This window comes from Dendronephthya gigantea, unplaced genomic scaffold (genome assembly GCF_004324835.1).
Source record: "Dendronephthya gigantea isolate DGI-Jeju-01 unplaced genomic scaffold, DenGig_1.0 000005F, whole genome shotgun sequence".
Lineage (NCBI taxonomy): Eukaryota > Metazoa > Cnidaria > Anthozoa > Malacalcyonacea > Nephtheidae > Dendronephthya > Dendronephthya gigantea.
In genome coordinates this window covers 326,772-347,551 of record NW_021163015.1, presented here as the reverse complement: position 1 = coordinate 347,551, position 20,780 = coordinate 326,772, and the positions used below count along the sequence as shown (strand labels likewise).

Genomic DNA, 20,780 nt, shown 5'->3' with positions numbered 1-20,780 from the left:
CAAAACTATAGATTCTCATTCCGGAGATTTATATTCCGGGTTTTAAAGATTCCGGATATTCTCATTCCAGGTTTTAAGGTTCCGGAGATTCTCATTCCCTGTTCCTGGTTCCCCATGTTCCTTGATTCTCGGGTTTTAAAGATAGCCATTAATTTAATGAAACATTATATTGAGGTCATGGATCGGAGGTGAAATTTTTCAGAATGTCATACAGATTTGTTGAATTCTATTTCAGATGTTTTATCACCAAGTGGTAAGGTCGGACACAGTTTAGATAACCGCGTCAGTTTCAGAAGCTCTTTGAGGGGATTTATCGTGGTTGAATGTGATATGAGGTAAGACTGGAGTTTCTCGTCCAGTCTGTTTAGACGGAAAAGTGAGACGGGTAAATTCGGACGAGAAACGCGTCTGTGACCGGATTCACATTAGACGAGTTTTCCGTCTAAGACCAGCCTCGTACCCAGGTGCTTTTATAGTAAAAAATAATGTTGCATTCAGTTATTTTATAGAGGTCAGCTAAAAAATTCGAGCGTGTGGGGGTGCTTGGGGAGATCCAAGCACCTTTGCACGCTTCCCTTTTTTTCAGCTGAACTCTATACAATACCTGGATGCAACGTTATATATTTTTCTATTAAAGCGCCTGTTTATTAGTGAAATTTACTAATAGCACTTTACCACAAGCTGCTGTTGTCGACGTTATTGCTCCGCCGTTCGCCGACGGGTTTTAATGCCCTCTGTAGGCTCTGCTCCACACCTTGCCTCCACAATTTGCCTCCACTCGCCCCTCCCATTCGGTCACGTGGTTTGCCTGATGTCACTGAACCGGTTTTCCTCCTTGTTAACCTTGGTTATTGCATAACCCCATTAATTTCGGGGGCACCGTGGGAGTGAACACAAATTTAAATATTAAAATTTGAATTGATGCGACAATTGCCGATTGCAAGCTTTTTATTCTGAAAATTTGCAAGCTTTTGTACACTTCCAGAAGAAAAGAGTAAGTAAATATCTTTCTCCCACTATCCATCAATGGGATGAACTGTTTAGCGTTCATTCTAGAGGCAAACAATGTGCTTTTATGAGTTAATCAGAGCTTCTTACAGCCCGAAACATTTCATTCTCCGCATGGTCGTTTACAACGTTTAATGATGCCTTGATACAGGGAGACCAGATGTATTTAAGAGCTCTGAATAGTGGTCTATTAGTCCTAAACCCTGGTGTTGAATATTTGTCTATAGATAACTTACCAACAATTGTTAGTGTTAATATAAATTAATGTAAAAATGCATGCAGTACGATCACAAGTAATAAAGACCTTTAGCTTGACGCTTACGGCAAACGCCAAACCGCTAACAAAGCAGTTTGTGTTTTAACTCCACCATCTCTAAGTTTCGCTAAATTACAAACGTTCTACATAAAACTTGTGATGTTCAGCAGTAATGTAAGAAAGCAAAAGACTATTTCTGATGTATTTATAAAAGCAGCAAATTCAACTTTGCCGTATGTGTTTCACGTTCGCCGTATAAAATTTAATGCTTGAACGACTGCATACGTATACACCATCAGCCGTTCAAGCATTAAAATTTATACGGTATCATATCACTCTAATATCAGTAAAAACCTACCCGTGGAGCTAGCTAAATATATAAATCTACCCGTGGAGGTAGTTCAAAGTACAAATCTACCTGTGGAGGTAGCTCAAAACATAAACTACCCGTGGAGGTAGTTGAAAATACAAATCTACCCGTGGGGTAGTTCAAAACATAAATCTACCCGTGGAGGTAGTGAGGTAGTTGAAAATAGAAATCTGCCCGGGGAGGTTCTCTAACTGTCCTCCCAATCGGTAGAATTTTTGTCCGACCGTAAGCACATTTGTCTAATGGATCCAATCGATCGATCGGACCGTCTAACATTTCCACTTTCAATGAGGCATAGCCTCCTTCCCAGGCTGTTTATTTTCCAACCGTGTAGTTTTCAAATGACGTCATTTTGCCATCGGCAAAATTTTTGTCCGACCGTAAGCACATTCGTTCGATGGATCTGATCGATCGAGCGGACTGTCTGACATTTCCACTGGTTTCAGTAGCTCAGCTTCCACTGAGGCATAGCCTCTCTACCAAGACTCTTTATTTTTCAAACGTTTCCTTTTCAAATGACGTCATTTTGCCATCGGTAAAATTTTTGTCTGAGCGCGTAAGCACATTTGTCCGGTGGATCCAATTGATCGATCGGACCGTCTGACATTGCCTTGTATACCTGTTTGTCTTTTAAAAATGGACACTTTGAAAAAAATTGCTTTAAATTATAATGGTCCAGCATTTCATGCTGGACTGTTGTAATAGTCTGGAAGTCATAAATGACGCCATGCTGTAGTTGTTTACGTGTATATGTCCATCGGACAAACTTTTTTCCAACGGTAAGCAAGTTTGTCCATCGGATCGATTGGTATCAGACTTCAAAATGTAATGGAGTCTATATAAAGAAAACATTTGTATAAAACCGAGACTGAAACAAAAATAAGTGATTTTACTTAAGTTGTTATTGACAATGCGGAGTTTCGTCCTTTTACATGTCGTTATGCAGTTACTTCTGCAAATGTTGATATTTTTGTACTTTTGCTCTCAATTGAGCCATGTGTTCACTTGTGGATATATATGTAAGGTGTATTTGTTCTTCTGCACAAGTATAACCAACCGAGCAAGCAGAAAATTCTACTTGACCGCGGTGGGAATCGAACCCGCGACCTTCGCATTTCTAGAACGATGCTCTACCGTCTGAGCTACAAGGCCAAGTTGGGAACGACTGTGATTTTACTTAAGTTGTTATTGACAATGCGGAGTTTCGTCCTTTTACATGTCGTTATGCAGTTACTTCTGCAAATGTTGATATTTTTGTACTTTTGCTCTCAATTGAGCCATGTGTTCACTTGTGGATATATATGTAAGGTGTATTTGTTCTTCTGCACAAGTATAACCAACCGGGCAAGCAGAAAATTCTACTTGACCGCGGTGGGAATCGAACTCGCGACCTTCGCATTTCTAGAACGATGCTCTACCGTCTGAGCTACAAGGCCAAGTTGGGAACGACTGTGATTTTACTTAAGTTTTTATTGACAATGCGGAGTTTCGTCCTTTTACATGTCGTTATGCAGTTACTTCTGCAAATGTTGATATATTTGTACTTTTGCTCTCAATTGAGCCATGTGTTCACTTGTGGATATATATGTAAGGTGTATTTGTTCTTCTGCACAAGTATAACCAACCGGGCAAGCAGAAAATTCTACTTGACCGCGGTGGGAATCGAACCCGCGACCTTTGCATTTCTAGAACGATGCTCTACCGTCTGAGCTACAAGGCCAAGTTGGGAACGACTGTGATTTTACTTAAGTTGTTATTGACAATGCGGAGTTTCGTCCTTTTACATGTCGTTATGCAGTTACTTCTGCAAATGTTGATATTTTTGTACTTTTGCTCTCAATTGAGCCATGTGTTCACTTGTGGATATATATGTAAGGTGTATTTGTTCTTCTGCACAAGTATAACCAACCGGGCAAGCAGAAAATTCTACTTGACCGCGGTGGGAATCGAACCCGCGACCTTCGCATTTCTAGAACGATGCTCTACCGTCTGAGCTACAAGGCCAAGTTGGGAACGACTGTGATTTTACTTAAGTTGTTATTGACAATGCGGAGTTTCGTCCTTTTACATGTCGTTATGCAGTTACTTCTGCAAATGTTGATATTTTTGTACTTTTGCTCTCAATTGAGCCATGTGTTCACTTGTGGATATATATGTAAGGTGTATTTGTTCTTCTGCACAAGTATAACCAACCGGGCAAGCAGAAAATTACACCTTACATATATATCCAAACAAATACACCTTACATATATATCCACAAGTGAACACATGGCTCAATTGAGAGCAAAAGTACAAAAATATCAACATTTGCAGAAGTAACTGCATAACGACATGTAAAAGGACGAAACTCCGCATTGTCAATAACAACTTAAGTAAAATCACAGTCGTTCCCAACTTGGCCTTGTAGCTCAGACGGTAGAGCATCGTTCTAGAAATGCGAAGGTCGCGGGTTCGATTCCCACCGCGGTCAAGTAGAATTTTCTGCTTGCCCGGTTGGTTATACTTGTGCAGAAGAACAAATACACCTTACATATATATATATATATGCGGGCAACATAGATATATAGATAGATACCCGAAATCTAATTAGAACTGCATATGTTGTGTAATATGATTGAAATCCCAAGCAAATGTATTCATATGCAATTCTAATTAGACTTCGAGTATCTATCTATCTATCTATCTATCTATCTGCGGCCAATATATGCGGCCAAATAGGTGTATATATATATATATATATATATATATATATATATATATATATATATATATATATATATATATATATATATATATATATATATATATATATATATATATATATATATATATATATATATATATATATATATATATATACTCTGTTCAACTGATTCCACTTCACGTAAAGAATCATTACGCCAGCTGACAGATGTGTTTGTCGATAATGGGTATCCAAGGAAATTTGTCAAAGCTACGATTCGAAATACCACGAATATCAAAACTACTAGAGATGATGAAACAAAGCATATTTACTTAAAGCTCCCCTTCATAAATGAAGAATTTAAAAGGCGTGAGGGGTGAAAACAGACAGCCTTGTTGACTACCAGCTCATTTACAAAACGGAAAAAAACTCTTGTCGGTGTCGGTGATTTTTATCAAATACCGTTAAAGACTTAACCCACTATATTTTTTGGGAATAAAAGTAAAATAAAATGAGCTTTGATGGCACGCCGAAGAGGTTTTATAAATCAAGGTATTATAAATCCAGATTCTATAAACAAGATTCTATAACTTCAATTTTTACCCGGTAGTCTTTCAATTTCCGGCAAGGCTATTGATCAATTGATCTTTGGTTAGCGTTATAATGTGAGTAATTAGCCAAATTGAGAAGTTTCATGATCATAATATGTGAAAAATGATACAATAGCGACTTCATTATCGATACACTAACTACAAAGATTTGAAGTCAGCCATTTCTAACATCTCATTCTGATATACCATACAAAAGCCTGCAAGTAGCTAAGTCTGGCTAGGTATTTAATATTTTTCCTTTTTACTATACGAAAACAACTTTGTCTTATAGGAATTATAGCGCATCGAACATGCTTCGTTTTAAACTACTCGTAATCTACGTCCTGATTTCATGGATCTCATTTGTTTCTCCCGAAAAAAAGGTCAGATAAGTCTCGAAGTTCATTTTTGTATTATTTGTCAATTCAGACAATTGTCATCTCGTCATTGTTCGTTTTAAGTTGCTTCACGCACTAAACAAAGTTATTTCTCTCGAATCGTGCAAGTGAAATCAAAATGAATTTGTTGATGTCAGTAAAACAAACCTCTTGATATCACGTTTCTTAAAAAGACAATTATAAACTGGATACATCTCGTTGCAAGTGGTTATGCATTACTTCCTTTTAGGGTCGTTGTCCAACAAAAGAGCCGCTTTTAAATGATGAAGTAAGTAAAAACATGATATAATTGTAATAATTCCATGCTCTGGTCCATTCCGATCTAATTTGAAATCATCAAATATTGTTGTGATTAAATATTCCATTTTTGTCTCAGAATATAGTAGTTCCTGATAATGGAAATGTTCCAGCAGTCTCAGGAAAATTAAAATTTCAACAGGACAGTCAAAAACTTTATATACGGTTGAATAAAAAATGGAATGCCATTGCAAAAAAGGTAGTTGTAATATTTATGATTTAATACCTCGAGCACGTGCGAGCCGCCGCGCGAGGATACTAATTCCGCCCGGAGATTAGGAATTACACCCGGGTATTCTATGTCTTGACCGTTGAATGGTATTATTAGTTATGCGCATGTGCGAAATTTGCATGGGGAAAAATCCTTAATATAATAAGCAAAATTATTTATTTTTTAACAATACCTATGAGCGATGAAAGAGAGAAAGATATATAATCGATAAGCCTCCAAGTGTTATAAACAATTAAATGTCTTTGTTTATTCCGTATTTACTGTCATTAAAAGGTTCAGTTTACAGTTATAGTATAATTGAGCTTGGTATGTCGTTTTGCAAAGACATAACCGATCAACTTGAAAAGTCGGCTGCAAAACGCCAATATATTCGCTGCAAAATATTCGAAGAATAAGTACTAATATTATACTTCAAATTCAAATTGGCCAATCAAAAAACATATTTCGTGGTATCAATGATTTTTCATGGTATTGCATCCCAGTCCCCCCTATTTCCGAGCTAGACGTGTGACGTTAAATTTATCACACACGACGTCTCGCGAGGACTACACGCACTCACTGAAAATAATGATATTTTCCTCGGAAGAAGCCCTCGGAAAATATCATAATTTCGGGAAATATTTCGCCGAATCCCCCTCACTTCAGGTCTATAAAATAATTATAAATAACATCGGACACTTAGTCTGATAAATAACATCTGACATTCAGTCCTTGAAGATTTTGCACTGTTTTGATGTTTTCAAGGTTGAACACTTATGCAATTTTATTATTCGAATAACCTGAACTCAAAAATCACCTTGATTGATATGAACCAAATTCACTTTTCTCGTTTATAGCTTAACTCCGCCATTGCCAAACTTACTCAAGTCAATGCTGCCGTCGCTAAACTTACATCACGTTTGGATAAGTTGAATCAGACAGTGGAAATAAAAGGTTCTAACGACTAAATGTTATAAATGACCTTAAACACAAATGCAACAATGCTATGATGCATCCTCCAACTAAAACTCAGCAGATCTTTTTCTAATTTTGACAGCGAGGTCGAGTTGCGCTAGTTTGTATCGAACCGGAGCAAGAATCAACGGAGTCTACACAATAGATCCTGATGGTCAAGGTTCGTTTCAAGTCAGATGTGATATGAGCACAAACGGGGGTGGCTGGACCGTGTTTCAAAGAAGACAAGATGGAAGTCAAAATTTCTACCTTGGATGGTCAGACTATAAAGCAGGCTTTGGTGATTTTAACGGCGAGTTCTGGTTGGGCCTTGATAAAATACATCGTTTGTCCAAATCTGGTCAAAATGTTCTAAGAGTAGATTTGATGGATTTCGATGGCGCGGAAATTTACGCTAAATATGGAATGTTTAGTGTGGCTGATGAATCAGACAAATACAGATTGAATATTGACAGTTATTCAGGTAAATCACACTCTTCGTAAAAATAATACAGGGAACAAAAATATCAAGTACTTGTTTATAACCAAGTAAAGACTAAGCATAGGAGCTGTAATAACACCAAATTTTTGCATTGAGCATATTTTTCCATGGCTTTTGTTTCAATCATTTTCATGACCAAAATACGAGCAGGTTGTAGGTATGCATGCTGGCATAAATAACCGAGCGATTCATGAAATAAATTTCACTTATTGCATTCTATTTCATAAGATCGTGTGCAAGGTTTAACACCTTTCGTCATTAACGATGAGGAGAAACGGTGGCATGCAAATGCACTCCTATTGAAACAGGAAATTTGGCGGTTGCAGAAAAGGCAGCTATAGGTTCAGCAGCGATTGAACATGTGTTAATAGCATACCTGAGCAGATGATATTCGCGGGTATTGCAGATTTTGGAATTTTTATTGAAGTATCCTTAGGTTATGAACTTCATTTGATGAGTAAACGACGAAAATTCATAAATAAGAATGTTTTTGATATTATCTGCATTTTATATTACACGTCGGGCATGCAACAAAATGCTCAGGCTACTAAAAAAAGAATCATTATGAATGATCCGTGACTGAAAAACCTACAAGGTTTCGTCTGCGATATTTTGATCAGATCCTCAGTAAAGATATTTTTCACCCATTTCGACCTTCCATCTTAGTCTTATTTGCCTAAGATGCAGATTCGCTATTACGATTTTAGAACGAGGTCTAACAACAAAGACGGATTACTTTACAGAAATGGGCCTCATTAGATGGGCCCATCATTTTTAAATGTTATTCATTGAGAATTATTTATTATATTCTTAAAAGGTGACGCAGGTGATTCTCTTGCTGGGCACAATCAAATGCAGTTCTCTACCAAGGATAGTGACAACGATGCAACGAGTGTTAATTGTGCTAAGAGATGCAAAGGAGGTTGGTGGTACAAAGCCTGTCAGTTTTCAAACCTCAATGGCCCGTACCTGGGTGCAGGTCAGACCAATGACATCGGAATAACCTGGTACTATTGGAAAAGTTCATGGTATTCATATAAAAAGACAGAGATAAAAATTCGTCCAAGCCAGTTTTAAGATAAAGCACTTTAATTGCTGAGAACGTGGGTTTGACGATGTTTTTATTGAATCCCAAGTTTCAAATTGATTATTATGTGATTTAAGTCCGAATTAATTAATGTCGCAGTATTTTAAATGATTATTTAAATAATATTAAAGATGAGTTAGGCCTGTTTTCCACTTCAACCGTATCGTAGCGAAACGTAGCGTATCTCACTGTTTCAAAATCATTTTTTTCTGATTGAATACTCCATAAACATAGAAATACCATGACGCTACGTTACGCTACGGTTGAAGTAATTAAAGTCGCTTCTGCGCCTCGGTTCTGCTCATGACAATGAGTAGTCTACTTGTTTCAAAATTGCTCAAATTTCTTATGTTTTGTAATAAACTCTCTCTCATATTCATTTAAAAGTATAGCGAACTAAAAGTGTGACAAATATTCTGAAAGTTCTTGATATTTTAGGAAATATATACGGATTGGAAATGTAAACAAAGCGTTTGTTAACATTACGGCCAGACTGCGCCCTACCTTTAAGTGATGGTAATTAGTAAATAAATTATTGCGTGCAATAATACGTTTGGCCATTTGAACAGCAGCAGTCCATCACCGTGAACTGCCATTCACAAAGGCTTCAGAAACATCTCATATAATTTGACCACTTCCCGCATAATGTGATCAGTCAACGTAAGAGATCGGGAGTGTACGTTTTCGAAACGTCATGCAAGGTTAATCTGAATTAAGATCTCTTACAAGTCATGCAGGGCACAAAACACAGTTTGGACGCTAACTGCGTTATTTCAGAAGCTTTATATCTGGTAAGTTGAATGTCGTTGTCATATGTATTTATTCGTAATTGCGTTTGAAACTACACCATATATTACATAATACCAATGTCGTGATTTTCTTATTCAATCATAAAAATTCCGACGACATTTTGTTTCAGCAACAAAATAATATAAAACTTTATTTCTATAATATCTTTAGTTATAAGAATTAAGAGTAAATTTTAGGAATCGTGGGTATGTCGACAGGTATTGATATCATATTGGGCTAATAATGACGTGTATTTTTCAGTTTGTTTTTCATGTTCTAACATGTTCAGACCTTCTGAAGGGAAAACTCGTCTCAAAGAGAAACAAATATATTTTTATGCACAAAATCAAAATAATACCATGCCAAATTCAGTTACAGAAATGTTTCAAATCAAGGAGAACCAAGTGTAGCTATCAGTTACGCAGTAATAATGTGAACTTTTCTCTGGGAAAACCAATAACAAATTTTATGAAAAAGAATATTAGTTACTCGGCAGCATCCTTATGGAACAGCTACCGAATGAAACTAAGGAACAAAAGAGCCTTAAAAAATTCAAATCCATTCTTGACCGCAGCTGATGTCCGTCTAAGTAATTAGAATTTGTAAATAGTATGTAGGCTAATTGTAGTAAAATAGTTGTGTGATATAGTTGTTAATTAATTTAATATTTGTATTATAATTGTAAGAAGTAGTTCACAAACGGCTCCTTGAAAGCAGGAGCCTACGTGCCCTGAACGACTACCGTTTTCAAAGATTTTTAATTAAATAATAATTATAATAAAAAATCGCAATGTATATATCGGCAATAGTATAAGTACTCGAGCGTTAATTGTCATATCACATATGTATCCTAATTATCTTTCTGTTTAATATAGTTACTCGTTTATAGTTAGTTTTTTTAATTGTTATATTCTAGTTCGAACCGATATCCATTTGATTCTTAATCGATTTCTAGTCGATTCTCAATCGATCTACAGTCCGTTTTCAGTCGTATTATCTACGGACAATCGTTTCTAGTTCGACTGTGTTATCCCAAAGACGAGTTCGTGTTTGTCAGTCTTTATATACTTATTATATCGTTGATTTATATTAAATCCTTAGAACATTGTTATCAGAATCGTCTGATTGATGAATACAGGAATGGATAAATTTATGCGTGTGATAGGTGATGCTAAAAAGTTTATCGTAATCATTACGATAAAAATTGTTTGTTTTCTCTTAGCCTTGTTTCATCCTTGACCGTGTTGATATTTCAGAAACTCGTCTCATTTATCCCTCTAAATACCAAGACTGGAGTTTCTCGGCCAGTCTGTTTCGACGGAAAAGTTAGACGGGTAAATTCGGACGAGAAACGTCTGTGACCGGATTCACATTAGACGAGTTTCCCGTCTAAGACAAGTTTCCCGTCTCTAATATGAATTCGGCTAATGAATGTCGTAATTCGGCTAATGAATGTCGTAATTCCAGGGGGCCCCGGGAGGAGTGAACACAAATATGATAATTGATATTAAAATTTGAGTATTAAAATTTGAATATTAAAATTTGAATTAATGCCACTATTGCCAATTGCAAGCTTTTTATTCTGAAAATTTGCTAGCTTTTAACGCTTCCAGAAGAAAACTTAGAAAAGGGTAAGTAAATAATTATTACTTTCCATCTTTCTGCCACTATCCATCAAGGGGATGAACTGTTTAGCGTTCATTCTAGAGGAAACAATGTGCTTTTATGAGTTCATCGGCGCTTTTTACAGCCCGAAACATTTCATTGTCCGCATGGTCGTTTACAACGTTTAATGATGCCTTGATACAGGGAAACAAGATGTACTTAAGAGCTCTGAATAGTGGTCTATTAGTCCTAAACCCTTGTGTTGAATATTTGTCTATAGATAACTTACCAACAATTGTTAGTGTTAATAGAAAATTCATGTAAAAATGCATGCAGCACGATCACAAATAATAAAGGCCTTTAGCTTGACGTTTACGGCACACGCCAAACCGCTAACAAAGCAATTTGTGTGTTAACTCCACTAACTCTAAGTGTGCAGCAATATCGCTAAATTACAAACGTTTTACGTAAAACCTGTGATGTTCAACAGTAATGTAAGAAAGCAAAAGACCATTTCTGATGTATTTATAAAAGCAGCAAATTCAGCTTTGCCGTATATGTTTCACGTTCGCCGTATAAAATTTAATGCTTGAACGACTGCATATACCCTCAGCCGTTCAAGCATTAAAATTTATACGGTATTATATTACTCTAATATCAGTTAAAACCTACCCGTGGAGGTAGCTAAAAATATAAATCTACCAGGGTTGGTAGATAGCTGCATATTTGAGGCCAAACAACATCACACTAGTTCTTTGTATTCTTTGTCTTGGCCTTTTGTTTTCTTTGTTTTCTTGATAGCACTGATGACAATTTGGCCTCAAATATTTGCATATCTACCAACTCTGAAATCTACCCGGGGAGGTAGCTCAAAACATAAATCTACCCGTGGAGGTAGTTGAAAATACAAATCTACCCTTGGAGGTAGTTCAAAACATAAATCTACCCGTGGAGGTAGTTCAAAACATAAATCTACCCGTGGAGGTAGTTCAAAACATAAATCTCCCGTGGAGGTAGTTAAAAATACAAATCTACCCTTGGAGGTAGCTCAAAACATAAATCTACCCTTGGAGGTAGTTCAAAACATAAGTCTACCCGTGGAGGTAGTTGAAAATACAAATCTACCCTTGGAGGTAGTTCAAAACATAAATCTACCCGTGGAGGTAGTTGAAAATACAAATCTACCCGTGGAGGTAGTTCAAAACATAAATCTACCCGTGGAGGTAGTTGAAAATACAAATCTACCCGTGGAGGTAGCTCAAAACATAAATCTACCCGTGGAGGTAGTGAGGTAGTTGAAAATACAAATCTACCCGGGAAGGTAGCTCAAAACATATATAGTTATAGACCCATTGTTGTGGATCCCACTCTGGCACGGAATAACATAGGTCTACCCATTGTGTTGGAAGAGCAAATGGCAGACCAAAATGAAAAACTAATTTGGTTTGTAACTTATGGGAAGGAGCTTCAGGGCCTTGTAATAAGTGATCGGGAAATTTAGTTTCCTTTCTATGACATTCATACAGCACTTTTGAATATTTTCTTGAGTGATAGACATGCTATTTTGATATTAGAGGGCTATATGATAACCATATAGTAAAGCAAATGAATGATTTCTTTCTCTTTGACTCACATGCCCGAAATTCTATTGGCATGCCTGATCCTAATGGCACTGCTGTTATAAATGTGCACAGGGCCTTTTTTAACATATATACTGGGGGGGCCAAGGCCCCCCCACCCTCCATGTTGGCCCCCCCAGTTCACTATTTTGGCCCCCCAGCGAAAATCCCCTTTTTAAAAGATATTAACAAAAAATAAAGAATATTGAATAATTTAGCTCTGCGACAGTGTATTAGCACTCTTGTATTCTGTAACCCAGCCTTTGTTGAATGTAATTCGACAAATGTTATTTGTCGAGACAGTCAAGCACGAAAACGGCTTAAATAGACAAATAGATTCATCGCCTTGATAAATTTCCTAAACTTTACCGGCCACGTTTGTCGAATGTCAAGAATCAATTGACATTGAATCAAGATATTGACACACATGTTGTACCGTTGATATTACTTTTGGTAAGACGTAAGTTAACTTTGTATTTTTTGTGCGTTTTCCATATTTTTATCTCAGATACAAATACAGTTTTCAGAATAAATTTGAAGGCTCAGAATATAGGAAATGGCGTTCCTTGACTATACTGATTTCAAAAATCTCCCGGGTGCCCCCTAGCTTTCGGCCATGATCGACATTCCTACTTCTTTCCGCTAGTGGGGAAGCCCTTTTTTGCCAATGGCCCACCCACTCGAAATTTCTTAAAAAAGGCCCTGAATGTCCAATACTGACGATCGGTATCCGATTGACAAAGCAGTCTTACAGATGGTACGGATGGATCGACCGGACAATCTTGCTTACCGTCGGACAATATTTTGCCGGTTGCCCGAAAACAAATAAAGCGAGGGTTACTGCGAGGGTTACTGCGCGCGTGTTTCGCGTGGTAGTGCACGTTCAATGTGCGGCGTGTGAATGTCGAATGGTCCGATCACAAGTAGCCCGCTATTGGATTTGCTTTTAGTTAAATGTTAAATACATTCTATGCAAAACGACATGAAGTGTCACCTTCCTTCATTCACTGCTGACATATTATCGCGGGCGCCAATTCGTGCGGTGCACTGTAACCTTTATGTATAAATACAACCATGTTGCCTCGTTCTTTAGAAACCTCATTATAATTTTACATCCTAAACAAGCTTAGTACATGAATTATGAGTAAAATGAAGCTTAGAACACGAATTGTGTTACATATCAACCATGTTGCCTCGTTCTTTAAAAACCTTATCATAATTTCATATGCCAAACAATTAATTATAACATGAAACTGGATTATCATAAATTATAATACATGCCAATTGTAAAGGCAATCAAGCTCATACTGCACGAATTGTATTACATACAACCATGTTCCCTCGTTCTTTAGAAACCTCATTATAATTTTACATGCCAAACAATCTTAGTACATGAATTATAACATGAAACTGGATTATTATAAATTATAACACATGGCAATCAAGCTAAGAAAACGAATTGTATTACATACGTCCATGTTGGTTTACCTCGTTCTTTAGAAACCTTATCATAATTTTACATGCCAAGCATCATCAGGAAAAGCAATAGTCACCTCGAAAATTATACTGATAATAATATATAATATAGCTACTCATATGAGCCATTGCGCAATCTGATTAGGTAGCTTCCCGCTGCATGTATGTCAGCAAATATAGCTATAGGGTGAGTGGTGAAAACAGACAGCCTTGTTGACTATCAGCTCATTTACAAAACGGAAAAAAACTCTTCTCGCTGTTGGTGATTTTTATCAAATACCGTTCAAGACTTAACCCACTGTATTTTAAGAATAAAAGTAAAGTAAAATGAGCTTTGATGGTACGCCGAAGAGGTTTTATAACTTAAATCCAGATTCTATAAACAAGATTCTATAACTTTAATTTTTACCCAGAATTTTTCAATTTCCGAACAAGGCTATTGATCAATTGATCTTTGGTTAATAGGCGCGTTATAATGCGAGTCATTAGCCAAATTGAGAATTTTCATGTGAAAAATGTGAGATTTGTGTGAATTGTCATAGAATTTTTATGTACGTGAAAAATGATATAAAAAACTTACAAAAGCGGCGTCATTATTCTTGCACTAACTACAAAGATTTGAAGTCAGCCATTTCTAACATCTCATACTGATATACTATACAAAAGCCTGCAAGTAAGTCTGGCTAGGTATTTAATATTTTTCTTTTACTGCAACAACAACTTTATCTTATAGCGCATTGAACATGCTTCATATTAAACTGCTCGTAATCATTATCCTGATTTCATGGATCTCATTTGTTTCTGCTGAAAAAAAGGTCAGATAAGTCTCGAAGTTCATTTTTGTATTATTTGTCAATTTCCATCTCGTCATTGTTCGTTTTAAGTTGCTTCACGCACTAAACAAAGTTGTTTCTCTCGAATCGTCCAAGCGAAATCAAAATGAATTTGTTGATGTCAGTAAAACAAACCTCTTGATATCACGTTTCTTAAAAAGACAATTATAAACTGGATACATCTCGTTGCAAGTGATTATGTATTACTTCCTTTTAGGGTCGTTTTTCCACAAAAGAGCCGCTTTTAAATGATGGAGTAAGTAATAACATGATATAATTGTAATAATTCCATGCTCTGGTCCACTCCTATCTAATTTGAAATCATCAAATATTGTTGTGCTTTCTATTGTACCTTACTTTCCTCTTATAAAATAATTTTTGAATATTTCATTTTTGTCTCAGATTATAGTTGCTCCTGATAATGGAAGTGTTAGTAAAAGTCCAGCAGTCTCAGGAATATCAAAATTTCGAAAGGAAAGTCAAAAAGTTTATAAATGGTTGAATGAAAGATTGAAAGCGATTGCAAAAAAGGTAGTTGTAATATTTATAATTTATAACCTCGAGCACGTGCGAACCGCCGCCCTAGGGTACTAATTCCGCCCGGAGATTAGGAATTACACCCGGGTATTCTATGTCGTGGCCGTTGAATGGTATTGTTAGTTATGCGCATGTGCGAAATTTGAATGGGAAAAACACTTTACAAAATTAAATAATCAAAATTATTTGTTTTTGAGCAATACCTATGAGTGATGAAAGAGAGAAAGATATATAAACGATAAGCCTTCAAGTGTTTTAAACAATTAAGTGTCTTTGTTTATTCCATATTTGCTGTCATTAAAAGACACAGTTTACAGTTATAGTATATGAGCTTGGTATGTCATTTTGCAAAGACATAACCGATCAACTTAAAATGTCGGCTGCAAACGGCAATATATTCGCTGCATAAATATTCGAAGAATAATAAGAACTTACTGACTGAGAATGAGGTCTGTACGGTAAAATATCAAACCGAGGTCGTGCGGTATTGACCGAGCGATAGCGAGGTCAATACGCCAAGACCGAGGTTTGATATTTTACCGTACAGACCGAACAGTCGAAGTTAGTAAGTTTTTTATTATATGGCATATTTCATGCAGACATTGTAATGATTAGTTAGTTTTTGCCGTGAGTTTTGCCTTGTTTTCACAGGGCAATAAGAATTGCGTATTGCCCGTGGGCAATACGGGGAAATCCGGACCTGTCAGCAGCCAATCAAATTGCAGAATTAACCAAAACAAGCGCTTGCCATATAATAAGTACTATTATTATATGGCAAGCGCTTGTTTTGGTTAATTCTGCAATTTGATTGGCTGCTGACAGGTCCGGATTTCCCCGTATTGCCCACGGGCAATACGCAATTCTTATTGCCCTGTGAAAACAAGGCAAAACTCACGGCAAAAACTAACTAATCATTACAATGTCTGCATGAAATATGCCATATAATAAAAAACTTACTAACTTCGACTGTTCGGTCTGTACGGTAAAATATCAAACCTCGGTCTTGGCGTATTGACCTCGCTATCGCTCGGTCAATACCGCACGACCTCGGTTTGATATTTTACCGTACAGACCTCATTCTCAGTCAGTAAGTTCTTAATATTATACCTCAAATTCAGATTGGCCAATCAAAAAACATTATTCGTGGTATCGATGATTTTTCGTGGTATAGCATCCCAGTCCCCTATTTTCGAGCTAGGCTTGTGACATTAAATTTATCGCACTGTGTTATTAGATTTATCTCACGCGACATCACGCGAGGACTACACGCACCCACTAAAAATAATGATATTTTCCTCGGGCGAAGCCCTTGGGAAGGGAAATATCATCACTTCGGGAAATATTTCGCCGAATCCCCCTCACCTCAGGTCTATAGAATAATGATAAATAACATCTGACATTTAGTCCTTGAAGATTTTGCACTGTTTTGATGTTTCAAGGTTGAACACTCATGCAACTTTATTATTCAAATAACCTGCACTCAAAAAAGCACCTTGTTTGATATGAACAAATTCACTATATTGCCTTTACAGTTTAACTCCGCCATAGCGAAAGTTACTCAAGTCAATGCTGCCGTCGCTAAACTTACATCACGTTTGGATAAGTTGAATCAGACAGTGGAAATAAAAGGTTCTAACGACTAAATGTTATAAATGACCTTAAACACAAATGCAACAATGCTATGATGCATCCTCCAACTAAAACTCAGCAGATCTTTTTCTAATTTTGACAGCGAGGTCGAGTTGCGCTAGTTTGTATCGAACCGGAGCAAGAATCAACGGAGTCTACACAATAGATCCTGATGGTCAAGGTTCGTTTCAAGTCAGATGTGATATGAGCACAAACGGGGGTGGCTGGACCGTGTTTCAAAGAAGACAAGATGGAAGTCAAAATTTCTACCTTGGATGGTCAGACTATAAAGCAGGCTTTGGTGATTTTAACGGCGAGTTCTGGTTGGGCCTTGATAAAATACATCGTTTGTCCAAATCTGGTCAAAATGTTCTAAGAGTAGATTTGATGGATTTCGATGGCGCGGAAATTTACGCTAAATATGGAATGTTTAGTGTGGCTGATGAATCAGACAAATACAGATTGAATATTGACAGTTATTCAGGTAAATCACACTCTTCGTAAAAATAATACAGGGAACAAAAATATCAAGTACTTGTTTATAATCAACTAAAGACTAAATATAGGAGCCGTAATAACACCAAATTTTTGCATTGAGCATATTTTTCCACGGCTTTTGTTTCAATCATTTTCATGACCAAAATACGAGCAGGTCGTAGGTATGCATAATGGCATAAATTACCGAGCGATCCATAAAATAAATTTCACTTATTGGATGCTATTTCATAAGATCGTGTGCAAGGTTTTAACACCTTTCGTCATTAACGATAGGAGAAACGGAAGCATGCAAATGCACTCTTATTCAAACTGGAAATTGGGCGGTTGCAGAAAAGGCAGCTCTAGGTTCAGCAGCAATTGGACATGTGTTAATAGCATACCTGAGCAGATGATGTTCGCGGGTTCATTTGATGAGTAAACAAAAAAAATCATAAATAAGAATGGTTTTAAATGTTTTGCATTTCATATTACACGTCGGGCATGCAACAAAATGCTCAGGCCACTAAAAACAGAATCATTTTGAATGATCCGTGACTGAATAACCTACAAGGTTTTGCCTTCGAAGTTTTGATCAGATGCCCGTAAAGATATTTTTTCCCATTTGAACCTTCCATCTTAGTCTTATTTGCCTAAGATGCAGATTCGCTATTACGATTTTAGAACGAGGTTTAATAGCAAAGACGGATTACTTTCCAGAAGGCCCCATTAGAATTTAAATAGGGTTATAGAAAATTTCAAAAGATTACTTTCGATTTTTAAAAGCTATTCATTGAGAATTTTTTATTATATTCTTATTAAAAGGTACCGCAGGTGATTCTCTTGCTTATCACAATCGAATGAAGTTCACTACCAAAGATAGTGACAATGATGCTTCAAATGGTGTTAATTGCGCTACGCTCAGGAGAGGAGCTTGGTGGTACAAAGCCTGTCACTTTTCAAACCTCAATGGCCTGTACCTGGGTGAAGGTCAGAGTAATTCCAAAGGAATAAGCTGGTTTCATTGGAAAAGATCATGGCAGTCATTTAAAAAGGCGGAGATGAAAATTCGTCCCAGCCAGTTTTAAGATAAAACACCTTTATCACCAAGAATGCAGTATTTCAAATCATTATTTAATTAATATTAAAGGCGGGTCAGGCCTGGTTTCCACCTCAACCGTATCGTAGCGAAACGTAGCGTATCTCATTGTTTAAGTCATTACGTTATGCTATGTTACGCTACGATACGGTTGAAGTGGAAAACAGGCTTTACAGTCGCTTCTGCACCTCGGTTCTGCTCATGACAATGAGTAGTCGACAATCTACTTGTTTCAAAATTGATCAAATTTCTCATGTTTTGTAATAAACTCTCTCTCATATTCAGTTAAAAGTATAGCGAAGTAAAAGCGTGTCAAATATTCTGAAAGTTCTTGATATTTTAGGAAATATATGCGGAGCGTTTGTTAACTCTACGGCCGGACGTGCGGCCTACCTTTAAGTGATGGTGATTATAACGAATGAATAAATTATAGCGCGAAATAATACGTTTGGCCATTTGGACAGCAGCAGTCCAGCACCGCGTGCACTGCCATTAACAAAGGCTTCAGATACATCTCATATATTTCACCACTTCCCGTATAATGTGATCAATCAACGTAAGAGATCGAGAGTGTACGTTTTCGAAACGTCATGCAAGGTTAATCTGAATTAAGATCTCTTACAAGTCAGGGCACAAAACACAGTTTGGCCGCTAACCCTGCTATTTCAGAAGCTTATATCTGGTAAGTTGAATGCCGTTGTCATATGTTTATTTATCCGTATTAAATTGCGTCTAAAACTACACCATATATTACACATACCAATATCGTGATTTTCTTATTCAATCATAAAAATTCCGACGATATTCGTTTAAGCAACAAAATAATATAAAATTTTATTTCTATAATATCTTTAGTTATGAGAATTAAGGGTTTATTTCAGAAATGGGCATCTCGACAGGTATTGATAACATATTGGGCTAATAATGAAGTGTATTTTGCAGTTTGTTTTTCATGTTCTAACATGTTCTGACCTTCTGAAGGGTTCAACTATTGTTATAACAAATCGTATTGCAATTCAGCGCGGGTTGTTAGTTTAATTCAACGGATGTTATTTATTACGTTAGCTGAAAGATGAGGCAAAGTGAGGGGGCCTGTATCTGCTAAAATCTAGACGAAATCTGCTCTTTCCGCTAAAAGAGTTTTTTTCCGGCCACCAAGTCTGTGAAAACGACACATTGTCATCAAATAATTATCACAATTTAGCTATAATACGAGTAAACGCGTCCAATCATCCAGCAGCGATGGATGTTGCAGATCTATACGAAGTGAAAAATTTCTACTCTTTACTTTAAACAGTTTTTGACCCGGAAAGGATTTAAAAAAAAGAAGGGAGATTGCATATTACACGCAGGGGCAAATATACGGCTTTCATGTAATCGTATTGGGTAGGACGCATATAAGACACAAGCCTGACATCAGAGGCCACTCGTATCCATCATTTCATAAATAGCTCTCAGGACTCAGATTAATACGTATATACAGTAGTCCCTCGCTAACTCGAACTCCCAAGGGGAAAGAAAAATTGTTTGAGTTACCGGGGGTTCGAGTTAACCGGAGTTACGTTTATTATTAGAAATACAATAGGTATAAAATCCAATCGAATCATTCTTTAAGAGATATCATGCCTACCAATATGAATGGTCACCGAGAGTGGACGACGTTTTAAAATTGAAAAGATCGAAAGAATACAAAAGGAACTAAAAAAGCTACATCAATAGCAGCATGCATGCACTACAGAAAATCTTTTGAAATTTAAAATCAATTACACTTTCATTCGAGTTTTCATTAACTTGTTGTTATCTCGATAGTTTCCAGTTGTCAAAATGCTATCTTTCTCACATTTTAAAGTTTGCTGATCTATGATTTGAAACCAAAGTTCGAGTTAACCGGATATATTTGACCAAGGGAAAACAAAATTTGTTCGAATCAGCGAGGAGTTCGAGTTAAGCGAGTTCGAGTTAAGCGGAGTAAATTACTATAAAAAACACTGTCAAATTCAAGGGGAATTGGATTTAGTTCGAGTTAGCTAGGAGTTCGAGTTAAGCGAGTTCGAGTTAGCGGGGGACTACTGTATACGATTTTTGTAAGTCTGGATTATCATTTAATAAAATTTTCTTATTTACGTTTTTCACTACGCAAACAACTAAAGTTCTGTTTTAGCGCGCTGAGCATGTCAGTTTGTTTTAAACTGCTGATAACCCTTATCCTGATCTCACGGATCTCATTTGTTTCACCTGAAATTAAGGTCAGATGATTTCAATGTTAACATTATACTTCGCTTAACTATGACATAAACTGAACAAAAGAACTTGAAAGTATATACCAACACTCTCCTCCGCGTTCTTAAAATTCTATGTGAAAT

The 20,780-nt window shown here is 36.6% G+C and overlaps 1 protein-coding gene across 1 annotated transcript; it reads left to right on the top strand.

Moving 5' to 3' along the window:
- Positions 1 to 893: 893 nt before the first annotated feature.
- Positions 894 to 9,466, top strand: LOC114516320 (ryncolin-1-like). The gene is made up of 7 exons (XM_028535759.1): positions 894 to 994; positions 5,200 to 5,290; positions 5,535 to 5,573; positions 5,682 to 5,801; positions 6,671 to 6,767; positions 6,871 to 7,251; positions 8,087 to 9,466. Exons 2-7 carry the CDS (start codon positions 5,219 to 5,221, stop codon positions 8,344 to 8,346), a joined length of 969 nt encoding a protein of 322 aa, XP_028391560.1. The 5' UTR covers positions 894 to 994; positions 5,200 to 5,218; the 3' UTR covers positions 8,347 to 9,466.
- The last annotated feature ends 11,314 nt before the right edge of the window (positions 9,467 to 20,780 follow it).

Bases quoted from the DNA above. Each gene is read 5' to 3' on its own strand.
- LOC114516320 (XM_028535759.1), top strand. From the start codon at position 5,219: ATGCTTCGTTTTAAACTACTCGTAATCTACGTCCTGATTTCATGGATC. The intron at 5,574-5,681 runs GTAAGTAAAAAC...TTTTTGTCTCAG, and splicing joins AGCCGCTTTTAAATGATGAA to AATATAGTAGTTCCTGATAA. The intron at 6,768-6,870 runs GTTCTAACGACT...TAATTTTGACAG, and splicing joins TCAGACAGTGGAAATAAAAG to CGAGGTCGAGTTGCGCTAGT.